Here is a 15,306-nt window from a genome sequence, read left to right as displayed (position 1 = left end):
AAATCAGAGGAAAAACAGAAGACTGATATTATAGTAGCCCGGGGTATGGAGAGTGTTTTAAAGAGAGCACAGCACAGCAAAGGTTCAGTAAAATAAGGACTGAGAACAATCTACTGGATACGTAGCTCCAGTGGTAGTGGAGGGTGGTGGGGGCAGATTGCAGTGGGTGGGGATATCAAAGAGAGTTTGATGAGAAAAAGAAAGGTGATGACCTTCAAAAGAAAGTCTTCTAGAGTGGGAGCACACTGGGCATGTTTATCAGCAGACAACTTGAGCCTTCCAAGGAGAAGAAATGAAGACTATAGAAAGAGGGAAAAGCAAGGCCTTGGGAGCTGTAGGAAGGATTAGGGGTCAGGGGCATAGACAGATGACTCTTACACCAGGAGGAGGCACACCCTGTGCTCTGAGACTGGAGGGAAGATTGTGCCTGGGAGTAAATTGAGAGAGGGCTGAGTAAGGAAGGCTGACGGGGGAAGATGCCTGGGATGCCCTCCCCCCCCCCCCCAACCCAGCAAGTCAGCAAAGTGGAGTGTGAGAAGCTCTGAAATAGAGGCAGAACTGAGAGTTGATTCCCTGCCTTGGGATTTGGGTAAGTCATTTCACCTCGAGTATCTTCATGTTCCTCATATGCAGAATGGAAATGGTGATATCCACCTGGTCTTTCCACAGGAGTGTTAAAAGGATCAGATGGAAGCAGGGATATGGGATCATTTTGGAAACTCACTCACTCCCCAGGTATGAGGGCATTACTGTTACTGCAATCTTCTCCAAGGCCCTGTTTCTGTTAGGAGTGCCTCACATGGCACTGGCCTCAGACGTCACTGCTGTCCCCGGGCATCTCCACTGTTCCTTAGGAATACATTGAGTCTGTTGGCCAGGTCATGGTCTAGACCTCTTCTGACCCTGAAGAACTTAATAAGGCCATGAAAGGATTCTATTCAGTTGGCCCTAAAATTGTTTCAGAATTTAGTGGATGTCGAGTCCTTCCCCTCTTATATCACGATCCAGGATGGCTGGGCATCTGTTTGTTAGCCTGGCCTCTTGGAGGCGCCTCACCTGCCTTAGTCATTCTCAGACTGGGACTCTCTCCCTTCTTTGAAGAGTAACCACCAGATGTACCCATTGGGTGGAGGCAGAGAACCCTGATATAGTCTGTCGGAAAAAATGGGAAGAGGAAAAGACAGACAGGGCACTAACTTGTCTCCTTCCTACCTGTATGGTCTTGGGCAAGTGTGTCCACTTCTCTGGGCCTCAGTTCTCTCATCTCTAAACTAAAGATGATGATAATTCCTTCAAGAGCTGTTTTAAGGGTTAAGTGAGCTGACGATGGTGGGGGCTCTTTATAATGTTTATATATAAATAACATTCTTCATATATAATGTTCATATATAAAGAACACTCTTCACCACATTCACCACTACTACCTAGTGCCTGCCACAGTCACCTCTTGTCTGGACTATCATGGGAGACTCATTTATAACTGGTCTCCCTTACTTCTGTCCTTGCTCCCTAATACCTATTATCAACACAGACTGTAAGAGGGATCTTTTCCGTTATAAATTGGTTCATGTCACTCCTGCGCTCAAAACTGACCTATATCACTCAGAAAAGCCAGTGGTCTTTTGGTGGCACACAAGGTCCTCTGTTATCTGTACCACCACTCCCCTGCATATCACACCTCTCAGATGTTACTTCCTACACTTATTCACTCTTCTCTGGCACATTGCCTCCCTACTCAACCTTAAATGTGTCCATCACTCTTCTGCCTCAAGGTCTTTGCTGAGATGTCTTCATCTCAGTGTAGTATAATTTCTAACAGGAGTAGACTGACAGACAAGCACATAATATATAATAGTATTATATATGTGAATATATATGTGTGTATTTATAATATCATTATATATGTATGTGTAAATAAGTGTGTGTGTGTGTGTGTGTGTGTATGATTACTAGCTCCCCTGGGTAGAGGAATTAGCTAAGATGGTCCAAGAAGGACACTCATTTGTATGTCTTCTCTCTGCTCTCCATAATCTCTAAATTGGTTTCTGTCTTAGCATCACAGTGGATTTGCAGGGCAGGGAGAAATGGCTGACTCACAGAGGGCCCACTCCAACTTCCTGTTTACTGCCACCTCTAAAAAGCCATCGGAATTTTTGTAGCTCTAATCCAGCACACTTCTCCCCTGGTTTGCTCAGTGTCTAGCCACAAGCTTCGTTATGTAGGCAAAACTGATTAAACCATTGACCATTAATGATTGAACTCAATCTCCAGCCTCTCTCCCTTCCCAGGAGGTTGGGAGGTAGGGCTGAAAGGTCTAACTCTCTAGGCACCTGGCTGGTTCCCCTGGCAACCAACCCCCATCTTTAGAGGCTTTCCAAAAGTCACCTCATTAACATACTCAGGTGTGGCTGAAAGGGGCTGATTATGAATAACAAATAACACCTTTATTTATCTCACCACTTAGGAAATTCCAAGGATTATAAGAGTTCTCTACCACAAATGGGGATGAAGACCAAATATGTATGTTTATTATAAATCACAATATTATAAGGACATAGCAGGGGGAAAATAGAAGACATAAATGCATAAAATTATTTTAGGTAGTTATATGTGCTAGGAAGAAAAAAAGAACTAGAATAATTGGATCAAGAATGACTCTGTGGGGAATAGAGTACTTTTACTAGGAGATCAGGGAAAGCCTCTCTGAGGAATTGATATTTGAGATGAGACCCAAATGTTGAGAAGGAATTGGGTAGGAAAAGGTCTGGAAAAAGAACATTCCAGACAGAGGAAATTACAGGTCAGAGAATAAGAGCATAGCCTATTCAAGTAGCAGCAAGAAAGCTGGCTTGTCTGAATTATTGTGAGTAAAAGGTGGGGGAGGGGACTGTGACATGAGGTCAGAAGTAGAAAGGGCCAGGTGATGGAGCACCTCCAAGACCAAGGAGTTGAGATGTCATGTCAGATACAGCAGGAGGCCACTGCTGTAGTTTTTAGGGACTGACACAGTCCAATTACTTTTTAAAGGCTGCTTTGAGTGCTTTCTAGAGAATAAATTATTAGGGTGATGTGATGGGGAAAAGTGTGTAGAGATTGAACTGTAATACATGAAATGCTTTGTGAGACCAGTTAACTCAGTATTACACCAAAAAAGTTTCCTAAAACAGCTGGTCCTTGAAGCCATCTCTTGCTTGGCTAAGTTGGAGTTTGCCAAGGAAAAGAAATTGAAAGGAGAGGAGGGACACATTCCAGGAAAAGGGATGAGACATGCCAGAGATCTGTGGCAGGTGATGATCAGAATACAGAGATCCCAACTCCCACAGAGAAGTAGGGGGAGCTGTGATTGAGCCATGACTGAGATAAAACTCTAAGCAGAGCACTAAATCAACATTGAGAGTTCTGGAAGCCAAAACAAAACTTGTCTGCCTCTGTGCATTAGGCTGTAGTGAGGTCAGCTCTTCCCCAGGCTTTGGAAGAGGCTCAGGATATTATCCACCATTTTCTTCTCATAGACCCCAAAGATTGGGCTCTCCTCTTGCCCAGTTCCCGAAGTCTCTCTAGTAATGGTCCCCAGAACCAAGGCAAAAGCAGTCTTACCCACCAGCCCCACACTGAACCCAAGTAATCCCATTACCTCATTGTTATCCCAACTCAAGTCTAGGATGAATCGCAGCCTCAGTATACAATTCCTTCTGGCTGGTTTCAAAATTAGATCTACCCTTAAGAACAAAGATTTGACTTAAGAGTCTTAGCCCCTCAGACCCTTTGTGGAAAACTCTCCTCTCCCTCTGCTGCCTCTGGTCCCTCTGCTCTGACACAGCTGTTAGCCTCACCCACAGGGCTTTCAGGACACGCTGAGGAGAGTTGCAGGGAGTTCAGACCCGTCCCCACCAGTGATGGCAGGTGCCCTTCTGTCCTGCAGGGTCAGACCGATACCTGGAAAGCCGGGACGCCTCTCGACTGAGTGGCCGGGACCCCTCCTCGTGGACAGTCGAGGACGTGATGCAGTTTGTTCGGGAAGCTGATCCTCAGCTTGGACCCCATGCTGACCTTTTCCGTAAACATGTAGGTGCCCCTGCCTGAACTCTCATGTTCACTGGGAGTGTTGTTTCTGCAGCTTGTAGACTCTTAAGGGCATGGGCTATACATTTGTTCCAGGTCCCCTGACACTGAGCACAGGATACCACACAAACTCAGGGGCAGAGTCTTGAGTCCCAAACAGCCCTCACTGGGCGTTGAGTTCTGCTTACGCCCCCAGTGTGGGATCTGATGCAGCTACATTCCTACTGGGTGTGCGCCCTGGGGGCTCAGTGTCAGGGAAAGCCCTCCTCTTCTCCTGGGAAGCCTTGCTGTCCGCTCTGCCTGCCTTGGCCTGAGAATCAGGGGCATCGGCCCAAGTTAAAGAGCCCTTTGCCAAATGGCCCTCAGCTTCCCAACCTCATCAGTCCCTCATCTTCTAGCCCCTCAAGTATCTCTTCAAGCAACCAGTTGGCTCCATGGCCGGGGACTGCTCCTGATCCCCCACATTGACCATACTTCTGATTTGCGGCACAAGGCCATTTCCTCGTAGCCCCTGCTGCTTGATGAGGTTCTGCCCTGTGGGCACTCGGAATAGATCTGCTCCTTTCATTGGTCATTTAAATCTCCCATGCAGGTGGGTTTGGAGGGTGGTCTTAGCTCAGGCCTGGTAAGTGCCTGCTTTGTGTCTAGCTCACACAGAGTGTCCCTGAGCACAGGAAGGGAGAGGACTCAGAATAACAGTTGAGGGTCAATATAAAAAGAGGCTGCAAGAAGTGACAAGGACACTGACTGGGGAAGTTTCCTGGAGGAGATGGAACTGAGCTGGACCTCAGAGGTCGGGGAGGGTACAGCAGAGAAAGGAAATTGTTGCAAATGTGGGAAGAGCTTATCCAGGTGGGCTCAGCAGATATTTGGGGAGAGGGATAGTTGGAGACAGAAGGTGGAAGACCAGATAGGCTTTAGTGTCACAGCAGGTCCCCTGGACTCCATGTGACTGTACTTCCCTGGGGTGGTCAGACCAACCAGGCCCCTGATGGGCCTCCTCCCATGCCCTTGCAGGAGATCGACGGCAAGGCCCTGCTCCTGCTGCGCAGCGATGTGATGATGAAGTACATGGGGCTGAAGCTGGGGCCTGCGCTCAAGCTCTCCTACCACATTGACCGGCTGAAGCAGGGCAAGTTCTGAGCAGGAGGGCACGGCCTGGACAACGGGGGCGGAGCAGAGGGGGGCGGCATTCCCCTCCCAGGAAGCAGGCCCAGCAGCCCACTCGTGGTGCCTCAGGACTGCAGGAGGCTGTGCAGAGCCCCCGCTGCTACCCTCCCTGTCACGACATGTCCTTCCATGAAGGACTGAGGAGGGGGGTGGGGGGCCGAGGGCTGGCGCCGCCCTTCCTCTCAGCCCTGCCTCTGCTCTGAGGTCCCCTCTATTTATTTCCTAAGCCTGGCCGGCCTCTCACCAGGAGTTTAGACTGAACATCTGCCATGTGATGGCGAAGGGGATGACCCCTGGGGCCTCGGAAGATGTGGCCCCGAACTAACACTGGTGCCCAGTCCCCTTACCACCTGCTGGGCCTGGTGTGGCACCTACTGGCCCACAGCTCCTCAGACTCCAAACTCATGGTGCAAACCTCTGCCTTTTTTTAAAAAGATCTTTTCGTATTGTTAATTTATTGTTTCTGGCACTTGGGCAAGCCCTTGAGGTCTTGCTTCTGACCCCCAACATGGGCTTTCAGGGGAGAGACTCCCCTGCCCGGGTTCCAGAGAGGCGTCCCCTTCGCAGGGGGCGTTACCCCAGGGCACTGTCTCTGGGACAGACAGACCCAAAGAGCCTTGACCACATCCCTCAGCATGGGGAGTAGAGGGTCCCTGTCACCTTCCCCTCTCGTCCTTACTGGGCCTTTGCTGTCGGCCTCATCCTGCCCGCACTGTCCCCCAGCACAGCTCCTTGCCCTGGCCAGAACTGCTGCAGGAGCAGGTCGGGCCAACGACTTTAGGTCAAGAAGGCCCTTAGGTGGGCGGGCAGAAAGGGTCTCCCAGCTGGAGACTCCTGCACCCACTCCAGTGTCCACATGCTTCCTTCATAAGCAAGTCAGCAGCACAGCTGCCCTGCTACAATCTGGATTTATTTTATGTCGATTTGTTTATAAATAAAAAACAATATAGATGCCAGTGTCTTTTTTCTTTTAATGTGTTTTTATTGATTTCAAAGAGAGGAAGGGAGAGGGAGAAAGAAACATCAATGATGAGAATATCAATTGGCTGCCTCCTGCACACCTCCTACTGGGGATTGAGCCAGAAACCCAGGCATGTGCCCAGACCTGGAATCGAACTGTGACCTCCAGGTTCATGGGTTGATGCTTAATTACTGAGCCACACAGGCCAGGTGGCTGCCAGTGTCTTTTAATCAGTCAATATCCAAATCACTCTTTTCCAATGGTCAGGTCAGTCCCTACTAGTGGTCTTAGTTCTCTCACATATGAAATGAAGAGCTTGGACAAGATGACCCCTGAGTTCTAATTCCAGCAATCCCTGATGAACAGGTATTTGCCAGATGTCCACTGGAGCCCCAGCACTGCGCAGCCCCAAGGAAGACAAGGGGCTTCGCTCTGGTGCAGCAGGACAGTGGTGAGCACGGCAGCCCGCGAGCCTGAGCTGGAAGAGCAGTGTTAGGGTCAGCAGCGCCAAGGACCCTCACTGGCTGTCTTCATCCACGCTCTAAGGGGCAAGGAGAGGTGCAGCCTGGCCTGGCCAGGGGCAGGTACTCCAGCCCAGGGCCACACATCCGTTTCTCACGGGGTGACACTAAGGTGCAGGGGCGGCCGCACCGTGCAGTGTAACCTGAGAGTAACTTAACTTTTGTGTCACTGTGTACCCCACAGACTGCTCTACATGAATTAGAATGATCTCATTTAATCTTCACAACAACCCCATTTTACAGATGAGGAAAGTTCAGCTCAGATCACATAGCCAGGAAGTGCTAACGTAGGCATTTGAAGCCAAGTAGACTGACTTCAGGGCCAAGGCTGAGATTCCAGCCAATCCGGCTACTAGCTGTGGCACTTTGGGTCAGTCATTTCATTTCTTTGAGCCCATCTGGCTCTGAGGGGTTTGGATAAGGAGACTTCTGAGGGGAAGGGAGTACTTGCCAGCCCTCACCAGCGACTGGTTCTGACACCCTGATTAACTTAGAATGCCCTTTCCACTTGTCCACTGTGAGGTTCTAACCGTGTTCTCCGTGAAGCAGCCAGAGGGCGAGGGATGCCAAACCAGAGTAGGCCGTTTTCCACAGACTCCTGGACACACTGGGGTCTGGTAGGCTGTGCTGCTCATTCAAGGTACTACCAAAAAGTGCCTTGGGCTATTTTTCAGGGCTCTTCTGGGCAGCAACCTCTGTCTCCAGCATAGAGAAGGGCCTGGTGTCAGAAGGAGCCCTGGACCCAACTGGGTGCATTCTGAGCCATCTGGAAGTGGCAGTGGAGCCTGGGACTGGTGACTGAAGGGGGAAAGAGGAGAGTGACACCAGGGGACCTGCATGGGCACTAGGACCTAAAAGACACTACAGAGGGAGGAAGTACATCTTCAGCCCTGGGTTCTGGGAGCTGCCCAGAGGGAGACCCAGGGCCAAGCTGGTGTGTATCTGTTTACAGAGCAGGTGGGGTTGGGGAGAAGCATCCTCCTGAGTGACTGCCCACCCTTGCCTGCCAAGTGCCTGAGGCTGGCAAGAAGGCATTGTTGACTCTCATGAGATCACAGAGGTAGCTGCACGGACCCCGCCCACTTCCTACAGCCCTGGTTCTCTGCCACCATGTTCCAAGCTCCCAAGTGCCCTTGGGAGCCACTGGCCAGGGGTTGGAGCTGTGGGAGCTCAGGGCTGGCACCTCCCACTACCTCCCAGGAACAGTCAGGACATGAGGGTCATAGGCCTCCCTTTTCCGCCTATTCCTGTTGGCCCTGAATGCCCCCACCCCAGCCGAGGTGGCCCTCAGGCCCTGACTACCCCAAGGATCCGATCTGAAAAGATGCAGGCTGGTGGTACCTGCCACACTGACCAGAGGCTGGATGTGAGAGGGTAAGTGGAGGAGCTGGTGTGTGCATAGCTCAGGAGTGAGGTCCCTGCCTGGCAGGAGGCTGGATGAGGGTACATAGGGCCCCAGCTCTGCCCCTCATTCTGCCCCTCCTCATTTCTGCCCTCTTAACCAAAAATGGAGGACTCAGTCTAGACTAATTCTTAAGAAGAGTCCACAAGCCTCCTCAAGTTATACGTATATATGCAAAGCTCACTTTTCTGGGGAGAGGCCATAGCTTTCATCAGTGTGCCCAGAGCCTCTGCTCTACAACCGTGTGGCCCAGCCCTGCCCATTTCAGAGCCCTTCTGGGCTTATGCCAGGTTCGGACCAGGCAAGTAGTGGGGCCACGGTCAGGCCTCAGAGCCCTGGGGTAAAGCCTCCTCCAGAAGCCCTTGGAAAGGTTTCTTTGGTGCCTGGAGGCAGCAATAATCTCTGGTAAGCAGGAAACACCCACAGCTCCTAGGAGGCCTGAGCCTGTGGGCTAGGGAGGGAAGACAGGATCCCTGGGCCAATGAAAAGATATGGGGTGCCCTCAGAGACCTGAGTCCTGGCCCCTCTGTCCCTCTTTGGGTATAGCCCCCCAGTCTTCTGTGGACTGGAGGGGCAGGCTCACATGCTCTGTTCTCTGGCTCAGCCCTGTTTCACTCTCCTCTTTCCTGTCCCAGGCCTGGGTTGGGTGGCAGGCCCCTTCCTGCTAGCCCTCTGCCCTCCCTCTCTCTCTCTCTGGCCCTTCCCAGCCCCTGCCCATCTGTGAACCTCCCAGGAACCTTGGCACCCCTTGAGTCCCCTGGGAGGCCCTGGGCCAAGCTGAGAGCCCAGGGCCCTGGGAAGAGCAGCCAGCAGTAAGGAATCCCGGAAGCCCTTCTGAGGGAGACCCCCCAGGAAGAGATCAGCACAAACAGATGCAAGAGCCCCTCATGGAGCCCAAACAGATGCAAGAGCCCCTGCAGGAGCTCCCCACAGAGGAGTCCCTGACTGAGGACTCAGGCCTAGAGGGGGCTCCCAGCAAGCATGTCCTCTACGTGGGCCACCTGAACCCCCAGTTCTCGGTGCCGGTGCTCACCTGCCTGCTCCGAGACACCCTGGAGCGGCTGGAGCTGCCGGTGTCACGGGAGCACATCGAGGTGGTGAGGCGGCCCCGGAAGGCCTATGCTCTGGTGCAGGTGGTCACCCACGAGGACACCCTGGCCTCCCTCCCCTGGCGCCTGCAAACAGCTTTGGAAGAGCACCAGATCATCAAGGAGCTGGTGGCCCGTGGGAAGGAGCTGGTGCTGGGAGAAGGCCGGGGCCCCACAAGCCACAGAGAGGTAAGTGAGGCTTTCCCGGAGCCACCCCACCTGCAAGCCCCACGGCCTCGTCCAGGGGTCCGGGTATGGATGGCCTGCACTGCATGGGGGTGGAGCAGTGTCTTTGAAAACCTGGGGACAAATCTGCAAACTTGGGGCCTGTAACCCAAATGACTGATGTGAAGCTGGCACTGCCAGCTCACGCCCAGAGGGACAGTGACCCCTACAATTTGCCTCCAGCTGGGAAGCATGTGAAGACAGGCCAATGGGTGGGACTCCTCCCCGGGGCCTCTGCATCCCAGTCTCCGGGGCTGGGCCAGCCCAAGCCTTAGGTCCCACAGGGGTCCTCATTTTCTCCTTGCCCACCTCATTCAGTTGACGAATACCAGCAGCCACTCGGTGTCAGGCTGTAAAAAGCAGAGAGCGAGGGCTCAGCCCTGCCCTCAGGGAACCCTCTACCTATGAGCAGAGCCAGACAGCCAGTGACAAAGCTGCACGGTGGCCTCCTAGAGCTGTGGAAGGACACAGGAGAGTCCCCATTGCTTTCTGGGGACAAATTAGCAGGAGAAGCGAGATCTAGGCTGGGGCTTAGGGAGTGGGACAGGCATTCCAAGCAGAGGGACGTGGCACATACAAAGGAACAGGGTGGTGAGGGGAATGTTACATACGCAGAAGGCAGGCCAGTCAGTGTCCCTGGAGCTCAGGCTGAAGGCTGCAGAGGAACAAAGGAAAAAAGAGGTCAGGGGCCAGGCCACCAAGGGCCGTGAGACCAAGACAGCGGGGCTGGAAGGTTGGCTCCTGTGGGGAACAAATGTGAGGGAACAGTCACCCCACTGAGGCCGTGCAGGTCACCCCATGAGGCAGGTGATCCTGGTTTATCTTTTCTCTTGGGATGGAAACACCCCGGTGTTTAAACTGTTGCAGAACTAAACAGCTCTGTGACTTCTACTTCAAGGCCAGTGGGCCTGATTTCACGTTTGTATGACAGTTCCTCACGTTTGTGATACAGCTGACGTTTCTGGGCACTGGGGGCTGATAGGAATTTGCCTCTCATCACCATGGCCCAGCCCACCCTGAGCTCCCAGCCCAGAAGGCCTCTTCCAGAGCCTCGAGGGCTGCAGAGAGCCCAGTAAGGGAGGACTGGCCGCCTGACTGCATCTGGGGTCTGCGATGGGGATCATGGGACAGGGAGAGCCTGGAGGCAGGGAACCCAGTGAGGGGCTGACCAGGGGAGTGGCCATGGGCTCATGCTCAGAGCCCCCAGGCAGAGCAGAAACCATGGAAGGGGGCTTCAGAGGGCGTGAGGAAAGCTGGAGTTTCGGGGAGACCAGGAAGGGAGTGGGGTTTCCAGGAGCCCCTCTCAGTTCAGAGACCTGAAGTCACACGGGCCTCAGGGCACCGAGGTGTCTCCTGGTGATCCTGGGCCCAGAGGTCCAGCCACAACCAAGTGGAAGAGATTGGCCCCAGGTGGCCCAGCTGCCAGCCAGGAAAGGAGGGCTCTCCTTACCCACCAGGCGCCTCAGCCCACCTGGGAGGAGGGCAGCCCAGCCGCAGGCAACGGGCTGGTTGGGACGCTTCACCCAGCAGGGTCTCCCGCATTGGCTGCAGGCAGAATCAGAGGGGACTTGGGGTATCCTGAGTGGGCTGGGCCCCAGGGACGGGGGTGGGGGTCCTGGCAGCCCGGGTCGGGGCTCCCAACGCTTCCCCACCCCAGCAGGAGGAGGACAGCGGCCCGAGCCCCGGCCCCAGCCCCGGCCCCAGCCCCGGCGCCGGCCTCCCCCCGGGAAGGCGCCCCGACCCCCTGCCTGCCCAGGCGCACCCACCGCCCCCACCGAGCGGCACGCGCTCCGACAGCGCCATCGTGCGCCAGGGGATCCAGGGCGAGGAGCGGCTCTTCCAGGGCGCCTTCCTGGGCAGCGAGACCCGCAACGTGGAGTTCAAGCGCGGCGGCGGCGAGTACCTGAGCCTGGCCTTCAAGCACCACGTGCGGCGCTACGCCTGCGGCTTCCTCAACGGCGGCGGCGGCAGCCTGCTGGTGGGCGTGGACGACGGCGGGCTGGTGCGGGGCGTGCGCTGCGGCCGCCGCGAGGAGGACCGCGTGCGCCTGCTGGTGGACTCCGTCCTGCGGGGCTTCCGGCCCCAGGTCTTCCCCGACGCCTACGCGCTCGCCTTCATCCCCGTGCTCGGCACCGCGGCCGGCGGCGCGCCCCTCAAGGTGAGCCGCGGGGCGGCAAGGGCCCCGGCCGGTTTGCCGCCGGCCACGCGGGGTGGCTCGCGTCTCCTCGGCCGAGCCGTGCTGGGCAGGAGGCCGCAGCGAACGAAGTCGTGAACCGGCGGCGACTAGAGGAGAGGCTTGCACCGTCCCTGCCCCAGCCCCAGCCGGCTGCCCCGGGGGCCGGGAGCTAGGAGCACAGGGCGGGTTTGGGCTGCGCACTGTGGGTGCGGCACCCCAGAGCTGCCGTTGCCCTCACTCAGGTGATCCGCCTGAGCGTGCACACCCCCAAGGCCCAGGCCGAGCCGCAGCTCTATGAGACAGACCAGGGGGAGGTGTTCCTGCGGCGGGACGGGAGCATCCAGGGCCCGCTGCCCGGCCACGCCATCCAGGAGTGGTGCAGACAGGTGAGTGCAGAGGCTGGCCCTGGGCCCCCTCCCCACTCACTGGGCAGTCCTGGGCGAGCCCTCGGGTTTCCCTTGGTGCTCCGTGGCCCGGTGAGTGTGCGGGCAGGGCTGGGTGGAAATAACCCTACCACCTTCTGTATTCCACTGCGTGGAACAGTGGGGAGCTAGCAGAGTAGAATATTGATAAGTTTTAAGACACTCCGAGGACTGTATACTACGTTTTGGGGGAGGCCCTCAAGATAGGGGGCCGTGAATGCTGGACGCAGTCCCAAGAAGGCTTTTTTAGAGGGAAACATCAGGTGGCAGAAAAGCAGAGGAAGACAAGGGACTGACAGAGGGCAAGGACATGGGGGGGGGGGGCCAGCTTGAGCCTGCCTCTGGTGTTCGAGGAGGCTGCAGAGGATGGATGCTCAGCTGCCCTCATTACCCCAGGGCTACTCCATCAGGGGTGGCTGCTTGGCCAGGGGACCAGGCTCCCTACCTAGCAGGGCCAAGCTGGTGCCCAGTGGCCTTGAGCAGGCCCCCCGGGCTCTCTGGGCCTTGCCTTCCTCCATCAGTTCAACCCTGGGAGAAGGTCGTGTGGACCTGAGAGGACATCAGCTTAGACACCTGTTTCTATGATGTCCCCTCAGAAGTGGGCAGCGGAGCTGAGCAAGCTGGAGGAGAGGGTGAAGGTGTTGACGGTGGAGAAGGAGCAGCTCCAGCAGCAGCTGCAGCAGCACAGGCCCGGCTCCTGCACCTGCTGCGTCCTGTGAGGGCCCCTGGAGAAGCGAGGGTGGGGTGAAGCTGGCACTCGCCCTGGGAGGTGCAGGGATTTCCTGTTTGAGCCACAGTCCTCCCAATAAACCCACCTGGCTGCTCAGAGGGCACCAGGGCCACCAGGCTGCCTTGCTCCTTCAGCAACACTGCACACACGGGCTGGTCCCATGTGGCTTCAATCCTGAGCAGACCTCAGGCTGTGTAGCTAAGAAATTGCTCTTAGCATGATCCGCAAAAAACCTTACCTTCAGAAAGCTGTGCGAACTTGGCCAGAGCTATACTAAGGCTGAGCTAGAAGGGATTGTCTCTATCCCTAAGACGCTCATCTTGCCCAGGCCAGGGTCTCGACTCCAGTTGGCTAGACAGGGCCAGAAAGGAATTTGCCATCTTGGGAAATCCCCTGCAGATGGCAGGCCACATGGGTAACTGTGGTTACAGGGCAAACAGGCCACCCTGCAGTCTCAACCCTGGCACACTGGAGCTTGTGATTCTCATAGCTCTTTAATAAATTACAGGGGCCTGGGGCAGGAATGATTATTTCTAGGTCACCTGGCCAGCCAGTTGGATGTAGCTGGGTCATGAAGTCCCATGCCCAGTCCCCCTCTGTCCAGGAGGCCCAGCCATCCCTGGGCTCCTACCACACAGAGATGAGGGAGAAGGAGCCCAGATGGTCAGGCTCCAGTCCAGCTCTGCCTGAACGACTGGGTACCTTGGGGCAAAGTGCTACACCTCAGATAGTAGCAGCGCACTTTGTCATGCTCAGGCTGGTACCGTGTCTCTCCAGCACACACCAGCACCTGCATGAAAAAGGTCTGACTTCCATCCAGGCACCCTCCAGCCACTGGAGGAGTCCTGCCCAGCCACCCCCCCCCCCCATCTCCACCAGCTGAGCCAGCGTCTGACCAGGACAGGCCTGCAAGGGCTTCCCCATTACAGTGAGAGCAAAGCCCAAACTATGGTCTACAGTTCTCCATGACCTGACCCATCTGCCCCCCACTCCTCCTCCTGCCCTTGCTCATGCATTCCAGCTACACTGACCAGCTTGTTCCAAGAGCACTTGTCTCAGGACCTTTGCACTGGTTGCTCCCCCTGCCTGAAATGCTCCTCCCCCAGACAGCTGCTTGACTCCCATTTCCTTTCCACCCCACCCTATTTTAAATTACACCCCACTCCCCAGCACTGCCCCTCCTTTCCTGCTCCGGTGCTAGATGCTAGCCCAGGCATCACAATCCTCAGATGGGCTCTTACGGGGAGACAGCCGGTTTCTACAAAGGCAGGTGAAGTCATGTTGTAGTTGAGCTGCTCCAGACAGCTGAGAACCGGTCCTGATCACAGGGCTTGAAGGACACCAGGGAAACTTTGCAGGGTTTCCTCCCCCAAAAGCCTCTGGGTGCTGGTCAGCGGACACCAGGCACGGAAGGCCGCCCTCTTGTGCAGTCCCAGCTTCAGCCCTCGTTCCCGGTATGGCCTCGTCTGCCACAGCCGGGCGGCAGGGTCGGTCAGGCCTCACAGGCCCTGGAAAAGCACCTGGGTCCCTTTCCTAGGAAGGTTATGCAAGTGGCAGCACCTCACAACTGGTCATTTGAGGCAGCCTTAAAGGGAGAGCAGGACATCTGACCACTGCGAGCGGTTTGCAAACTACCTCACACCCAACCAAGTCCTCGCTGTTCCCGGGAGCACCGCTGTCACCAGCCGGCATCTCAGAGCCCTGCTTGGGGAATGGCTTGTATAAAAATAACTGATGACTGCCTGATGGGGCCCCCGGCTAGAAAAAGAGGTTAGAACCCACCACATCAGCCACATCTGAAGTACCAAGATGAGTATGAGGACCTGTGTGGGTGAAGACGTTTTCCTTTGGTCCGTGAGGAACGGAGATGAAGGCAGCTGGGCTGCTCTTGGTCAGGGGGAGGACGCGGGGTTCTGGCCTCAGCATGACACGGCCTTGGGCCAGTGAGTGGATGATAAAAGGAACCCACTTCTCTGGATCTGATGCAGGAGCCAGATGGTGAGAGAGAGACATCCCCCCCCCCCCGATTTCTCTCACGTCAGCGAGTGAACGTCCATTGACAAGCAACCTGGCCTCAGCCCTGAGCCTGAGCCTGAGCCTGAGCCTCTGCGGAGGAGACAGCTCATGAGTAGGTGTGGGTGCCAGTGTCACCAGCACACCACAAAGAGCGTGGACTCAGTACCGCTCAGTTCACTTTGAAGGAAAAACCACTCAGGACCACGACCTGGCCTCGAGGCTGGGGGAGCAGGAGGACCTGTAGGGGACAAAGCAATCCTGTGCTCCCTGGCCACGTGAGAGGGGCCCAGGTCCCTGCCTGGCAGAGGGGCGGCCTCCTTCAAAAATAACACATGCAGCCCGGCTGGGCGTGGCTCAGCGGTTGAGCATCAACCTAGGATCCAGGCGATCGGGGTTCGATTCCCGGTCAGGGCACATGCCCGGGTTGTGGGCTCGATCAATGACTCTCTCATCATTGATGTTTCTATCTCTCTCTCTCCCTCTCCTTTCCCCTCTCTGAAATCAATAAAGATTTTTTTTTTTTTAAATAATAA

General features: G+C 55.5%; 2 protein-coding genes across 9 annotated transcripts in view; both read left to right on the top strand.

Annotated features, from left to right (window-relative positions):
- Positions 1-6,188, top strand: part of SCMH1 (Scm polycomb group protein homolog 1) — a 97,610-nt gene extending 91,422 nt beyond the window's left edge. For 7 of the 8 annotated variants that reach the window (XM_016205180.2, XM_016205175.2, XM_016205181.2 and 4 more), the window contains 3 exons: positions 670-735; positions 3,923-4,065; positions 5,080-6,188. In XM_016205180.2, the coding sequence (XP_016060666.1) occupies positions 670-735; positions 3,923-4,065; positions 5,080-5,205 (335 nt within the window). In that variant the 3' untranslated portion in view covers positions 5,206-6,188. The remainder of the gene's footprint in view (positions 1-669; positions 736-3,922; positions 4,066-5,079) is intronic. The other variant, XM_087820357.1, reaches the window with a different exon arrangement.
- Positions 6,189-8,988: 2,800 nt separating this feature from the next.
- On the top strand, positions 8,989-12,746 carry SLFNL1 (schlafen like 1). Its single transcript, XM_087820613.1, has 4 exons — positions 8,989-9,393; positions 11,087-11,587; positions 11,848-11,991; positions 12,624-12,746. The coding sequence occupies exons 1-4, from the start codon at positions 8,989-8,991 to the stop codon at positions 12,744-12,746; spliced, it is 1,173 nt and encodes a 390-aa protein (XP_087676739.1).
- Positions 12,747-15,306: the final 2,560 nt, after the last annotated feature.

Source organism: Miniopterus natalensis, chromosome 9 (assembly GCF_054644295.1).
Source record: "Miniopterus natalensis isolate mMinNat1 chromosome 9, mMinNat1.hap1, whole genome shotgun sequence".
Lineage (NCBI taxonomy): Eukaryota > Metazoa > Chordata > Mammalia > Chiroptera > Miniopteridae > Miniopterus > Miniopterus natalensis.
Note: the sequence above shows the minus strand (reverse complement) of the source record. Positions and strands in the feature narration are given on the sequence as shown.